This window comes from Pan paniscus, chromosome 7 (genome assembly GCF_029289425.2).
Source record: "Pan paniscus chromosome 7, NHGRI_mPanPan1-v2.0_pri, whole genome shotgun sequence".
Lineage (NCBI taxonomy): Eukaryota > Metazoa > Chordata > Mammalia > Primates > Hominidae > Pan > Pan paniscus.
The window spans coordinates 83,065,229-83,079,230 of NC_073256.2; the positions used below are offsets into that span (position 1 = coordinate 83,065,229).

General features: G+C 41.4%; 1 protein-coding gene across 4 annotated transcripts in view; it reads right to left on the reverse strand.

Moving 5' to 3' along the window:
* ARFGEF1 (ADP ribosylation factor guanine nucleotide exchange factor 1) overlaps positions 1-13,433 on the reverse strand; it is a 143,884-nt gene extending 130,451 nt beyond the window's left edge. For 3 of the 4 annotated variants that reach the window (XM_034966183.4, XM_057303025.2, XM_055116632.2), the window contains exons 1-2: positions 13,092-13,226; positions 12,746-12,918 (exon numbers count right to left, since the gene is read on the reverse strand). In XM_034966183.4, the coding sequence (XP_034822074.1) occupies positions 12,746-12,869 (124 nt within the window). In that variant the 5' untranslated portion in view covers positions 12,870-12,918; positions 13,092-13,226. Of the gene's footprint in view, positions 1-12,745 lie in introns of all 4 variants that reach the window. The other variant, XM_055116633.3, reaches the window with a different exon arrangement.
* Positions 13,434-14,002: the final 569 nt, after the last annotated feature.

Here is a 14,002-nt window from a genome sequence, read left to right on the forward strand (position 1 = left end):
TCTATAACAGTTATAAAAATGGGGATTGAGGGTAGAAACAAAAAGAACAAAATACCTTCACTTCATTTATTCAAACACACAGATTCATCATTGCAGTTAGTAAAAAAAACCACATTCTAATAATATAACTTTTTTTCTGCCTTTGTATCTTCTAGCAAGATAACTACAGACACAGAGCTGTTATTCACTATAAAAAATTTTTTCTCTAATAATTGTAAAAACTCATTTTTGGACACTGGTGTATACTATAAAATCTTAACTACTATTAACTAGTATCAAACAACCTACACCTTATTTTTACTCTTCATCTTTGCAGAAGATGCACATGGTTCCATTCTTATTTCTAAAGATCAAAGCACATCAGAAATTACACATAAGCTTTGCTTGTCACTGCATTAAACATTGTTGCTTTCTGATACTGCATTAAACAAACACATTCTCAATTATCAGGTAAAAAGTAAAACTTAGGGAATGGAAGCATGGGGACCCAACAAATTGGATGAAACAAAATAATCAACTACTTCCCAACTATAACACTTTTTATCTAATGTATAAGAAGAGAAGGCAAGAAAATCTGATTAAGTAACATGTTAAGAATGAGCATTAGAAAACTTAAAAGAAAATCCTTAAGTTATTTGGAAAAAGAATATTATTAAAAAAAAATTAAGAAACAACGAAGACTAGTCAATCTTACCAGATACCACATTAAGTACTATACTAATACAAATTGGAAATGACTGATGGAATATGATGTGATGTTTTAAAATTACTTAGTAACTGCTATTAAAACACCCATCAATTCAGAGAAACAAAATGAACTTTTAAAATACATACTTATTATATACCCTGCTATGGTCTGTATGTTTGTGTCCTCCCAAAAAAATCACATGTTGAAACCTGATTCCCAGTGTGATGGAATTAAGAGGTGGGGCCTTCAGGAGGTGACTAGGTCATACGGGTGGAGCGCTCATGAATGGAATTAGTGCCCTTATAAAAGAGGTGTATTTCACTCTTCTACCATGTGACAACACAACTAGAAGGTGCTGTCTATAAGGAACCAGCCATCACCAGATATGGAATCTGTCAGCACCTTGATCTTTGAATTCCCAGTGAGAAATAAAGAACTGTGAGAAATAAATTTCTGTTGTCCATAAGCCACCCAGTTTACAGTATTCTGTTATAGTAGCTTAAACAGAGTAAGATATACTCTAATAACCCTCAAGAAAAAAAGGATGAAAAGTATCAAATTCATAGAAAATGAAAGTACAGATATCCTAACTATAAAGAGGAATTTTTATGTCTTTGTTTTTCACTCTTAGAACAGAAAAAAAAATGCAAAGGAAAGATGAAGTGATAAAACACTGATCAAAACCAATAAATCTAAAGACAGCAAATTCTCTGTCTCGTCCTCCTCAGTGCTCTGTTGTTTATTTGTACCTAGCACAGGTATACTATGTATGGCAACCTTGCCTTAAGGAACAGTCATGAATGACCACACTCTAATCCAACAATCAAAATCTTAAGAGTTTATTTTAAACAGTTCTGCATATATAACAAACACTAAACAAATTCTGCAAGGGATTAATTTTAAAAAAAAATCTGTGCAGCAAAACTTAAATGTAACATGTCCCCAAACTCAAAAATATTTAAACAAATGACACACTGTTAAAATGCTAGGTAGGAAGACAACATAGATACATAGAAAATGCCCATGAAATATTGATGAGAACAGAAAATCATTACAATTACACAATAAGTACTTTTATATACTTACATATGAAGTCACTGAGATTTACAACTAGTTATTTTAAGATAAAGACTTATTGGTAATTTCACATAACATAACATTTTAATAAGATTTTGTTCTTGTATCAATTCTTAAAATGATTTGAAATGTTACAAAATATTAATATAAAAAGCAAATGAGAGTAGTTTTAAACGGTTAGGCATAGAAGCACAATAAAAGCTAACCTATCCTGAATCCCTGGGAGGTGTTACAGGGCACATTAAATTTCCAAATGGCTTAAATTACTGACACTCTACTTTAAAATTAAATCTTAGAAGATACATACACACGAATTTGCCTGACTTCTTAAGCAGAAAAGAGAATTAAAATTATATTGTACACGACAGATTTGGGGATCCCATGATGAACACATGAATATTTACCCTGGAGATTCACTGAAATGTACATGGCAATATTTTCCTGTATTGCTGTTATTTCTATGTCTGTTCAGTATATGGCCCTTTTTCTCTTTTTGACAGTGCCTTTCTTTCTACAGTTGCCCTTCTTTCCCTTTTTGTATTATTACTTACAAACATGTAGTACTGTGATTAAAGGTGCAGCACAGGACTGACACATTAGGCCAAAAAGCAGAGTGCGACACAACTCCCAAGATGACTATGTAGGCTCTAAGGTCATATTCGAATTCTGCCAAACACAAACTCATTTTCTTCATTTGCAAAATGCAGGTAATAACAGAACCTAAGCATATAGGGTTGTTCTGAGGACTAACTGAGATAAAGTCAATGAAGTATTTAATTGGCACGGAACCTGGCATACAGTAAACACTCAATAAATGTTAGCTATTCTTTTTCCTCCTATTATTGCCTTAAAAATTAAATACCTTTTTTTTTTTTTTTGACAAGAGTCTCACTCTGTTGCCAGGCTGGAGTGCAGTGGCGCGATCTCAGCTTACTGCAACCTCCACCTCCCGGGATCAAGCGATTCTCCTGCCTCAGCCGCCCGAGCAGCTGGACTACAGGCACGCACCACCACAGCCAGCTAATTTTTGTATTTTTGGTAGAGACAGGGTTTCACCATGTTGGCCAGGATGGTCTCGATCTCCTGACCTTGTGATCCGCCTACCTCGGCCTCCCAAAGTGCTGAGATTACAAGCATGAGCCACCACGCCTGGCCTTTTTTTTTTTGAGACAGGGTTTCACTCTGTCACCCAGGCTGGAGTCCAGTGGTGTGATCACAGCTCACTGCAGCCTCAACCTTCTGGGACACCTCATCCTCCCAAGTAGCTTGTGCACACCACCACACCCAGTAATTTTTTTTTTTTAGTATTTTTTGTAGACACACGGTTTAGCCATGTTACCCAGGTTGGTACTGAACTCCTGGGATCAAGGGATCTCCCTGTCTTGGCCTCTTTAAGTGCTGGGATTTCAGGTGTGAGCCGCCACATCTGGCTGTTCAATTTTTTGAAGAATATGCTTGTGCATGTCCATGCTCCCATGTATGTGTGTGTAGAATGAAGTTTTGGAAAAATACAGGTTGAGCATTCCTAAACTGAAATGTTCCAAAATCTGAAACTTTTTGAGAACTGACATGAAGCCAGAAGTGAAAAATTCCGAATCTCATCTCATGTGATGGGTCACAGTCAAAACACAGTCAAAATTTTGTTTCATGCACAAAATTAACAACAGTGCATAAGACCAGGTGCAGTGGCTCATGCCTGTAATCCCAGCACTTTGGGAGGCCAAGGTCGGCGGATAACCTGAGGTCAGAGTTTGAAACCAGCCTGGCCAACATGGCAAAACCCCGTCTCTACTAAAAATACAAAATTAGCTGAGCATGGTGGCGCATGCCTGTAATCCCAGCTACTTGGGAGGCTGAGACAGGAGAATCACTTGAACCTGGGAAGCGGAAGTTACAGTGAGCTGAGATCGCACCACTGCACTCCAGCCTGAGCAACAACAGCTAAACTCCGTCTCAAAAAAAAAAAAAAAAAAAGAATAGTGCATAAAATTACCTTTGGATTGTGTATAAGGTGGATGTGAAACATTAGTAAATTTTGTGTTTAGACTTCAATCTCATCCCCAAGATATTTCATTATGTATATGCAAATATTCCAAAGTCCAAAAAAAAAAAAAAAAACAAAATTGAAAACATTTCTGATCCCAAGCATTTCTGATAAAGGATATTTAATCTGTACTTCAAAAAATTAACAGTGTTTCAATGAAGTAACACTTCATCATAACAACTAGGATGGCTAAAAATAAAAAGGCAGTAACAAATATTGGTGAGAATTTGAAGAAACGGGAAGCCTCATACACTGCTGGTGGGTATGTAAGCTGGAAAATAATTTAGCAGTTTCTTAAAAAGTTAAACATAAATTTATCAAGTGGCCCACCAATTCCCTTCCCAGTTTGTCTACCTAGGACAAATAACAGTTTACGTCCACACAAAGACTTACACACAAATATTCATGGCAGTATTATTCATTCAACCCAAATATCCATCAACTGGTAAATGGATAAACAAAATATAGGATATCTAAACAATGGAATGCTATTCATCAATAAAAGGAAATGAAGTGTGGATACAAACTTCATGAATGAACCTCAAAAACATACTGAAAGAAACCAGACACTAACGACCACCTGTGTATAACTGCATTTCATGAAATGTCCAGAAAAGGCAACTCTAAAGACAGAAAATAGATTAGTGAATGCCAGAAGCTAGGGATGACAACAAGGGCACTACAGATCTTATTGAGGTAATAGAAATGTTCTAAAACTGGATTTATGCTGATGGCTGCATAATTCAGTAAATTTACCAAAAATCATTACACTCAAAAAAAGTAAATACTATAGTATGTAAATCATTTATCAGAAAGTTGTTTTTCAAAAAGTTAACAGTAGTTATTTATCTTCAGCTAAGAGTATCACGGTAAATTTTTTTTTTTTTTTTTTTTTTTTTTTTTGAGACAGAGTCTCACTCTGTCGCCCAGGCTGGAGTGCAGTGGTGCAATCTCGGCTCACTGCAAGCTCCGCCTCCCGGGCTCACACCATTCTCCTGCCTCAGCCTCCCGAGTAGCTAGGACTACAGGCGCCCGCCACTATGACTGGCTAATTTTTTGTATTTTTAGTAGAGACGGGGTTTCACTGTGTTAGCCAGGATGGTCTCGATCTCCTCACCTCATGATCTGCCCGCCTCAGCCTCCCAAAGTGCTGGGATCACAGGCGCCAGCCACCACGCCGGGCCCCGTATCACAGTAAATTTTACTGTTGTAGTTACACTTTTGAAAATGATTTGAAGGATTCGTTTATAAAAAATATCAAATTACCAAACTTACTGGAATTATAAAAGCATACAGATTGAGTAAAAGCCATAGAGATTCTCTTCTATATAAAGTGCTTGGCCTTCAAGATATGTACTTTGACTGCTTATATTTTTATTATTTCTTAGCAAAGTTCTGACAGATGAGGATTGTTAAACAGCTGATTAAATGAAGTCTCAATGTACACATTTTTGTTAAGAAAAATTAATAGCCTCACATGGAGTTTCCTAAAGACACGCCAGTGGTAATATGAAATATTTTAAAGATTTTCTTTTTTTTTTTTTGAGACGGACTCTCGCACTGTCTCTCGGGCTGGAGTGCAGTGGCACAATCTTGGCTCACTGCAACCTCCGCCTTCCAGGTTCAAGCGATTCTCCTGCCTCAGCCTCCTAAATAGCTGGGATTACAGGCGCCCACTGCCACCACACCCGGCTAACTTTTTGTATTTTTAGTAGAGACGGAGTTTCACTATGCTGGCCAGGCTGGTCTCGAATGCCTGACCTCATGATCCACCTGCCTCGGCCTCCCAAAGTGCTGGGATTACGGGCGTGAGCCACCGCGCCCGGCCATTTTAAAGATTTTCAAAGACTTTTCTGAATGAAAAGATAACATAGGTTATATAAACAAATTTAGTTACATCAAGTCTAAGTCTAAGCAAAACAAAATATCAAAAGCAGAACACAAAACTTTTTAAATATTCTTAAATACTTGAGCCCAGACCTTTTAAGAAGCTTTTCAAGAGCCTCTACTTATAACACACTAAAGCCTCAGAATAACTGCTTTCTAGATTCATGAAACAATCAGAGATGAGCCAAAGACAGGATCTGATTGTGTAAACATATGTACAGTAGACTCTGTAAGTGGAAACTTGAATAAAGAAATCAAAATGGGTCTGAAAAGTTAGGATAAAAGGGAACTTGCATTCATTTCCTAAGGCTGCCTTAACAAATTACCATAAATTTGGTGGCTTAAAACAACAGAAATTTCCTCTCATAGTTCTGGTGGCCCAAAATCTAAAATCAAGGTCACAGCAGAGCTATGCTACATCCAAAGGGAAGAATCCCTCCTTGCCTCTTCCTACTTCTGGTGGCTTCTGGCATTCCATAGCTTGGGGCAGCAGTAACTGATCTCGTCTCCATTTTCACATGGACTTTTTCCTTTGTATGTGACTGTGTCCCTTCCTCTTCCTTAAAAGGACACCATTCACTGGATTTAGGGCCCACCTAAAGGCTCTAAGTTGAGGATCTCAACATCACCTTGAGATCTTTCACTAATTACATCCACAAAGTTCCTATTCCAGGAAAAGAACCAGACAAGTGAAAGGCTCATTTCTTTGATAAAAAAACCTCCCTGCAAAAAACCTGACAAGGCAGGCCGGGCGCGGTGGCTCACGCCTGTAATCCCAGCACCTTGGGAGGCCAAGGCAGGAGGATCACAAGGTCAGGAGATCAAGACCATCCTGGCTAACACGGTGAAACCCCATCTCTAATAAAAATACAAAAAAAATCAGCTGGGCGCGGTAGCGCTACACGAGATTAGCTACTGGAGAGGCTGAGGCAGGAGAATGGCGTGAACTCGGGAGGCGGAGCTTGTAGTGAGCCAGGATCGCGCCACTGCACTCCAGCCTGGGTGACAGAGCGTGACGCCGTCTCAAAAAAAAAAAAAAACAGACAAAACAAATTGAAATTATTTTGTGTTATTCTCAGTAGAAAATATCCTATTATATCATCTGAAAATTCTATCATTAAAACATTCTAAAATACATAGAAAAGGCAGGATGAAAATGTTTTACTGTCTAAAAATCTATTTCCCAAAGGCTTTTTCTATCCTAGTGTCCCCCATTGAGGTGAATGCCATCTTCCTCTACCCTGAAGCTCTGGCTACAAGACTGGATGCCATCCCCTCTGTTAACCAACCCATCAGCAAATCCTGTGGATTCCAAAATATATTCCAAATGCACACAATTATCACCCTTTCCACCACCACCAACTTAGCCTAAGTCCCCATGGTCTCTGGCCACAGTGAGCCTTTAAAAATATAAACATGCTGTCACTAAAATCCCAAATCTGCCCACCCCCTCCCATCTTTCTCTCTGTCTCTCTCCCAGCCACACAAGCCTCCTTGCATCCTGAAACACACCAAGCACACATCCATCTTGCTATTTCCTGTTTCTATTTCATCCAAGTATCTGAAAGACTAAATCCCCCACTTATGTCACTTCTTTGCTCAAATGTCATCTCACAGATAGGACTTTCCTGACAACTCCAACTAAATCAGTACTCCCACCCTTTTCCCTTTAACCTTCTGAACTCTTTCTTCTGATGATATAAGGTTGTTACTATCACCCTCACCCCACTAGAATGTGTGTTCTATGAAAGCATGTTTGGTTCACTGCTGTATACCCAGCAATGAAGTAGTATCTGAACATATGAGGAGTTCAACAAATATCTGATTGAAATATATACCTAGTTCGGAATGACAACAATAACTTACTCATGTATTTTTCCTTTTCAAATATCTTCCTTCCTCCATTATGTGAGGAATATTATGACAAATATTTCCCCAAATTATTTCCCATTCACAATTTTCTCTCTAAGTTAAACCTTACCAAGAGACACAAATGAGTTATCTGCCCCTAGATGGGGTGGGAAAGAAAGCTAGTCAGCAAACAGTCCTCTGATCTCGATATTTCTACTGCTCCTTATTTCGGACTTTCTTCTCCTTCCCACACTATTAACACATCTACTACTTTCCCCCAACCTGTGTTTAGAGAAACACAGGTTTGTGCACTGGTTTCCCCAAACCTCTTCTAGAAGATGGTCTCACCAGTAGTTAGGGTTATTGTACTTGCCTTTCTTTCCCCAGTGTCCCAAAGTAAGTTCCAAGGAACAACATATCCTAGGGGAGTTAACTGAGTTAGCAAACAATGAAAAAGGATCACATAAATTCAGGAAAAACTTCATTAAACAAAATTGAGCAGGTGTCTTTCTTGGAGGACTTTTCAGAATCTTAACTATGTTCATGTGCATTATAAATTTCCCAAATGGAAACAGATTACACACTGTAATCCAAACTTATTTTTTCAACCCAAACTTATTTTCTTCAAAGAGCTTCTCTAAGAACTTGTACTCTACAACATTTATTTTAGTCAACACTATTCTAGAGCAAGTGTCCTAAAAACAAATCTGAAATGTGAAAGAAAAGAACAAATACAAATAGGATCAATCTTTCGGTTATGTCATTAATTATACTCTTTTCTTCTACCCATCTCAAAAATTCAGGTAGCCTGGCTTACTGAAAACACCTTTTACTTTAGATATCAAAGAAGGCTTAAACGGAGATTTGTTAATGGATTTAAATTATAATTAAGGTGTTCACTGATGGCAGGATATTGTTTAGGGATAAATCATTTTTTCATAAATGGTGAAGAGTGATGAAAATTAATAGTTACCAAAAGTAGCATAAAACCAGGGCCCAAAGCATTCAAGTAATTTCCCCTCCACTGACATATCTTTTTTATAACACCACCAACAAAAATAAGGGTGGGATTAAAGGGGCAGAAGGAAGCAAGTTCTGAAAAGTTTGAGTCTCAATATTGTATTTCTGGATGAAACTATAATTATAGGTAATAGACTCTTATATAAGAAAACTAAGTCAGCAGGATCACTTTATAATATGATGAACACTATAAATTCATACCCTGTCTGATGCAAAAATTACTTCCCTAACAATTTTGTCTCCATTATTTTCCCATATACCTCCTGGGAACCCACCCTTATCACTGCCAGTATATGCCTCCCTTCCCTTTAAAACCTTCTTCTGGTCAGCTCTTCACCTTTTTCACTCTTATTGTGTATCAGTGCCAGTTTCCAACCTTGAACTCTTTCATCCTAACATTTGCAGAGTATCTTCATAGATACTCTTCATTCGATGTCAGAAAGCATAAGCTGAACTAGTCACAACCCTAACATAAAAGAAACTCCTGAAACTTAGAGGCCTTACTGGAATAAGTCCCAACTGCACCCTCCCTAGCAGATAAACAATGCTACCTTCAAGCCCAATCCCACAACAATCCTAAATTCTTTGAAACTAAAAATAGCTCAGCTGTTGTCTCATCTGCCAGCAGATGGCCAGACTATTTTTAAGTCAGGATTCTCGAGAGCAGGAATGGATCAGGCTAAGCTAGGGCAGCCTAGACTCCCTCTCTCTGCAGAGAGCTGTAGTAGGGCAGGTACCAAAAGAGGGCAACCTGGAGCTGTTCCTGGGCCTGTGGGCTTCTTATCAGTTGTGACAGTGTAACAGTGGGGGGGGGGGGGGGGGGGATTCTTTCTTTTTTAACCATTCTTTACTTCAAAATGAAGTCTGACATAAGAAAATTTGAAAAACGTTTTACATTAACTCTGCATCCCTTTAAAGGTTTATTTTTCTTTCTGTGAAAACAAAAGTTCCTTGAGAAGTCTTTGAGAATGGATTGTTTTAATGAAGTAAAATTTCCCCTAATCTAGATGCTGTTTCATAAGTTATACTTTTTGACAAAAAAAAAGTTTTAAGAATACACAATAAGCTGTAATTTCATGAGTATAGTTTACAGAAAATCCATCTATAATTGGCCATATGTTAAAAGGTAGTTGAATTAATTTTGAATGGCAATACTCAGAAATCTACTCACATGCCAATACAATGATTTTCAAACAAAAAAGGATTAAATGTCTGACATACTATGTATTTTCCTGTTAACTGTCCATCTCCCTTCAGCTGTATGCTCAATAAATATTTGGGGAAAGAATGAAGACAGACAGGTCGGTATTTAGAAGGGTTATAACACCACCCACAAAATGATCTCTGTATCTTCACCATCCAACACCTACCCACTCACAATCTATAGACCCGAGAGGACTAAATCAGGCCTTTTCAGTTTGCTTTCCCATCCTGCTTAATGGCCACAAAGATTACCAACAGACCAGAGCGGGCCTGGCCCAGGTCTCAATAGTGAAGTGGAGAAGATAAGTCTCTAACGGTCTTCAAGGACAATACATTTGTGGGAATACCATCTTCCTGCAAAATATACTTTCTGCAAAGACAAAATGAGTTATGCTTATCAATTTATGTTTGGGTGGTGATGTAGATAGACTGCAAGGGAAGAAACAAAGTTCACCAGGGATTAGCTACCATGAGATTACTGAGATTTTGCTTTGTTGGAGGCTAAATGTAACTTTACGAAATGTGGGAAAAAATGCCTCATACATCTCAAGTAAATAAAGTACTGTGGTGCCTAGCCCTTCCCTGGATAGTCACATTCCTCGTAACAAGCTTCTACTGAGTATACAGAAGGGACAAAAAAGTAAAAACTGTCAAAATCTGGAATAGACAACCCTGGTACAGTTGGCAAACATATCAAGTAATCCCGACCTCCAGAAATGGCAAGGACCATTTAGAGCGCTATAGGCCCTCTAAAGATGATGCTCATGAGTGGTAGGGAATACCCAATGCACGAGTTAACAAGACAGTGCAATCACATTTATGGCACATTAGAGGAGATGTGACCATACAATCATTAAGTTCAATACCCTAATTTTACAGAGAACTTAAGGCCCAGGGACTTGCCTAATACTACAACGTAACAGAACTGGGATTTAAACCTAGGATCTCAGACTCTCATTCCAGTAGGCTCTCCATTAAAATATGCTTACTTATGTTACCACTTTGGAGAAGGAAAATATATACATACACACAACACACTCCATTTCTTCAGTTTGATACTTACAATTGAATGTATTAAAAATATGTTGTAACATGAAAAATCTGAATTATAAAAAATTAAGGCCAGGAGAGGTAGCTCATGCCTATAAACCCAGCACTTTGGGAGGCCAAGGTGGGAGGCTCTCTTCAGCCCAGATTTGGAGACCAGCCTGGGCAATATAGAGAGACCGCCATCTCCACCAAAAAAAAAAAAAAAAAAAAAATTAGCCAGGTGTGGTGGTGTGCCTGAAGTCCCAATTACTTGGGAGGCTGAGGCAGGAGGAATGCCTGATCCTGGGAGTTTGAGGCGGCAGTGAGCACTGATTGTGCCACTGCGCTTCAGTCTGGGTGACAGAGCAAGCCCCTGTCTCAAAAAACAAACAAAAATTTTAAACTTTAATTTGAATCTCTCTAAAGTTCTTCAACCTTCAAGTAATTTACAAACCTACATATAACAATTCTTTTAAAAATCCTGAAATCACTTTCTCCCCAGTCTCACTCCAATTTAATATTATTCCTTTCAGGATCTAGATATAAATACAGTTTTTGCCACTAGACAACTGTCTTCTCATACACCGGGAACAGTCTTTTGTTAGCTACAAAAATAACAAAATGCAAACTTCTGGTCGATGAGTAAGGTGAAAAAATAATCTTAAGCCCCTAATACTACATATTCAAATTTTTTAAGATGAAATTTCTTCGACGTTTTTCATATTACCAATTTTAACGATCTAGGAAAAAAAACTACAGTATATTACAGCAAATTAAATGGTAGTCTTCTATTTAATAATTAAAAGCTAATTTTAAGTTGTCTAGACTCCTTAACTCTAGCATACTTTAAGTTATTGTGGATTTTTCCCCTTTCAAGAATGCTTTTTTCTAAAGCCCATTTAACAAGCTTCCTTTTCTTGCCAATTTGACCTAGTGTATTTCCAGTGCTATAAAGTGTAAACATTAGGAATGTATCTTTGTGTTAAATGTTCTGGTCTCTCAAACGATTTCATCTCTGATGGATGCAATAGATCTAACAATGTTCCCCCTTTAACAATTCCTCATCTGCCTAACCTCATAGGTAGGAGGTATTGTTTGGATTTTCCCTACTGCGGGCTTCATTACACTAGATCTCTTCCATCTGAACTATAAATCACAATTCAAGCTTGAGAGCAGCTGCCACTGTCCAGACATGTGGCTGGTGGGTGTCATTGTCTTTTTCATTTTCCTCATTTCAAACCCTCCCTTCCCTTGTCACCTAAAGCCATTTTATCTAAAGGTTCTTTGCTTCCCTGCTTTCATGCCGCCACCCCCACCCTCACCCCTTAACCACCGGTCTTGTTCTTCCAGGTCAGCCCAGTCAGATACAATATTACTCTATGTTTTTCCTGTGGCGGAGGCGGAGAGATGTCAGAACGGGCTGCACCTCTTGCAAACCCCTTCTCAAGACTGTCAACAAGGAAACAACTTCAGCAGCCTATCTCCCCAAAGTACCTCGCCAAACGAAAAAGTTATTGTTAATTATGATACGGAACCTTTCCCACACCCAATCTTGACATACCAGCCCCACCTCAATTTCCAAGCTAATAAACAACAGCTCATCTTCTGCTTCATCACAAAGGGTGGTATCCAGTCCGCACCTCACGGACCACCAACAAAATCCTCTCACTCTCAAGTCGATCCCTCAAACCCAGGTGCCCCGCGATCCTAAGCCCTGCCGCGTTTCCCGAGCCCAGCTCACTGCCCTTCCTCCTCTACCCCGCCTCTGCCCCACATCCAGCCGAGTTCCTGTCAACTCCAGACAGGGAGCAGAGGGCTCCGCGAGGGCTTCCCGAGGTCAGAGGCGCGGGCCTCGGGCAAGCCCCGAGCGACCCCACCCCCCGACAGGCGCCCCCCTCCCCGTCCCACAACAAGCACCCCATCCCCCGGGCCTCCTCCCCACTCACCTAACGCCACCTCGCAAGCTTTGCGCAGCTGGGAGTGATGCGCCTTCTTCACTTCCTTGTCGGCCAATATCTTCTCCAGAGCCCGGGTCAGGAACATGTTCTTCGTCTTCTTCCCCTCATACATGGACGCAGAGAAGGAGGCGGCGGCTCGTCCGACCCGCGGCTCCCAGCGGCTGGAGGGGAGGAGGAGGAGAGGAAGGAAGAGAAGAGAGAAAGGAGAGGGGGTGGAGGTGGGGGAGTGGAGGCGTGGAGGGCAGCGGCAGGATCAGGAAGGGGCGGGCGAGCGGGACCAGCCGCGGTGTCGGCGAAGGGCGTCGAGGTCCTCGCCGCCCCCAAGAAGCCGTACCTCGAGGGCCGCGCCCGTCGGGCCTCCGCTTCTCCCGGCCCGGGGGTCGCGTCCCGGCCGCCCCTCTCACTCGTCCCTCCGGCCCTGGTGGCGGTGAGGGAGCCCGGCCCGGGCGGCTGTCTGCCGGGAACTGAGGGACGAGGTGGCGGCGGCTCTCAGAGGTACCGCGAGAGAAGGGCTACCCTGGCTACTGTGGGGATTAGCACCCGCCGCGGCCGCGAACTGGCCCCCATTACCGCCGACCTGCCCCGGCCGCCATGTTGGGAGGAAACGACGCGTCACGCAGCGGCCGAACGGCTGCAGAGGAGGAAGCGGCGGCGGCGGCGGCGGCGCTCCCTGCCCAGAGCTGCCGCGGCGCCGGGAGGCTGGGGGCGGAGGGCGGCGCGGGAGGAGCGGCCCGAGCCGCAGCGCTACGGCGGCCCGGCGGGGCCTCCAGCGTTCGCCTGCAGGGCGGCGTGGGGCGTGGCGGGCCTCTGGTGGCACCGCGCCCAGCACTTCGGGCTCTTGGTGGCGGCCGAGCTGCGGGACCAGAGATCCCCCCACTCGGCACCCCTGCTCCTGCCGAGTGAACAGGACTCCTGGCTACTCTGCACCGGCTTTCTAACTTTCTGATGGGGGTGCAGTCCTTTGCATTCCAGGGGTCACAGCAACACCCGCATCGCCCGTTCTCAGCTGCACTGGGTCTCCGCCTGCATCACTCGACTCTAAAATTTCCTTCCCTAGTGCACGGAACTGCTGTCCAGGACTGTGCTCTCCGACTACCTCGGGGAGGATTCTGTTTTGGGAAAAGTAAGCCAAAACCTATTGATAAGGGTTCAAAAATGTTTCACTTTTTTCTCTCTCTGTCGGATAAATCGGTCAACTCTAGATTTCAGGTCCCTTCTGAATTGACTCAGTTAAGGTGAATGGTT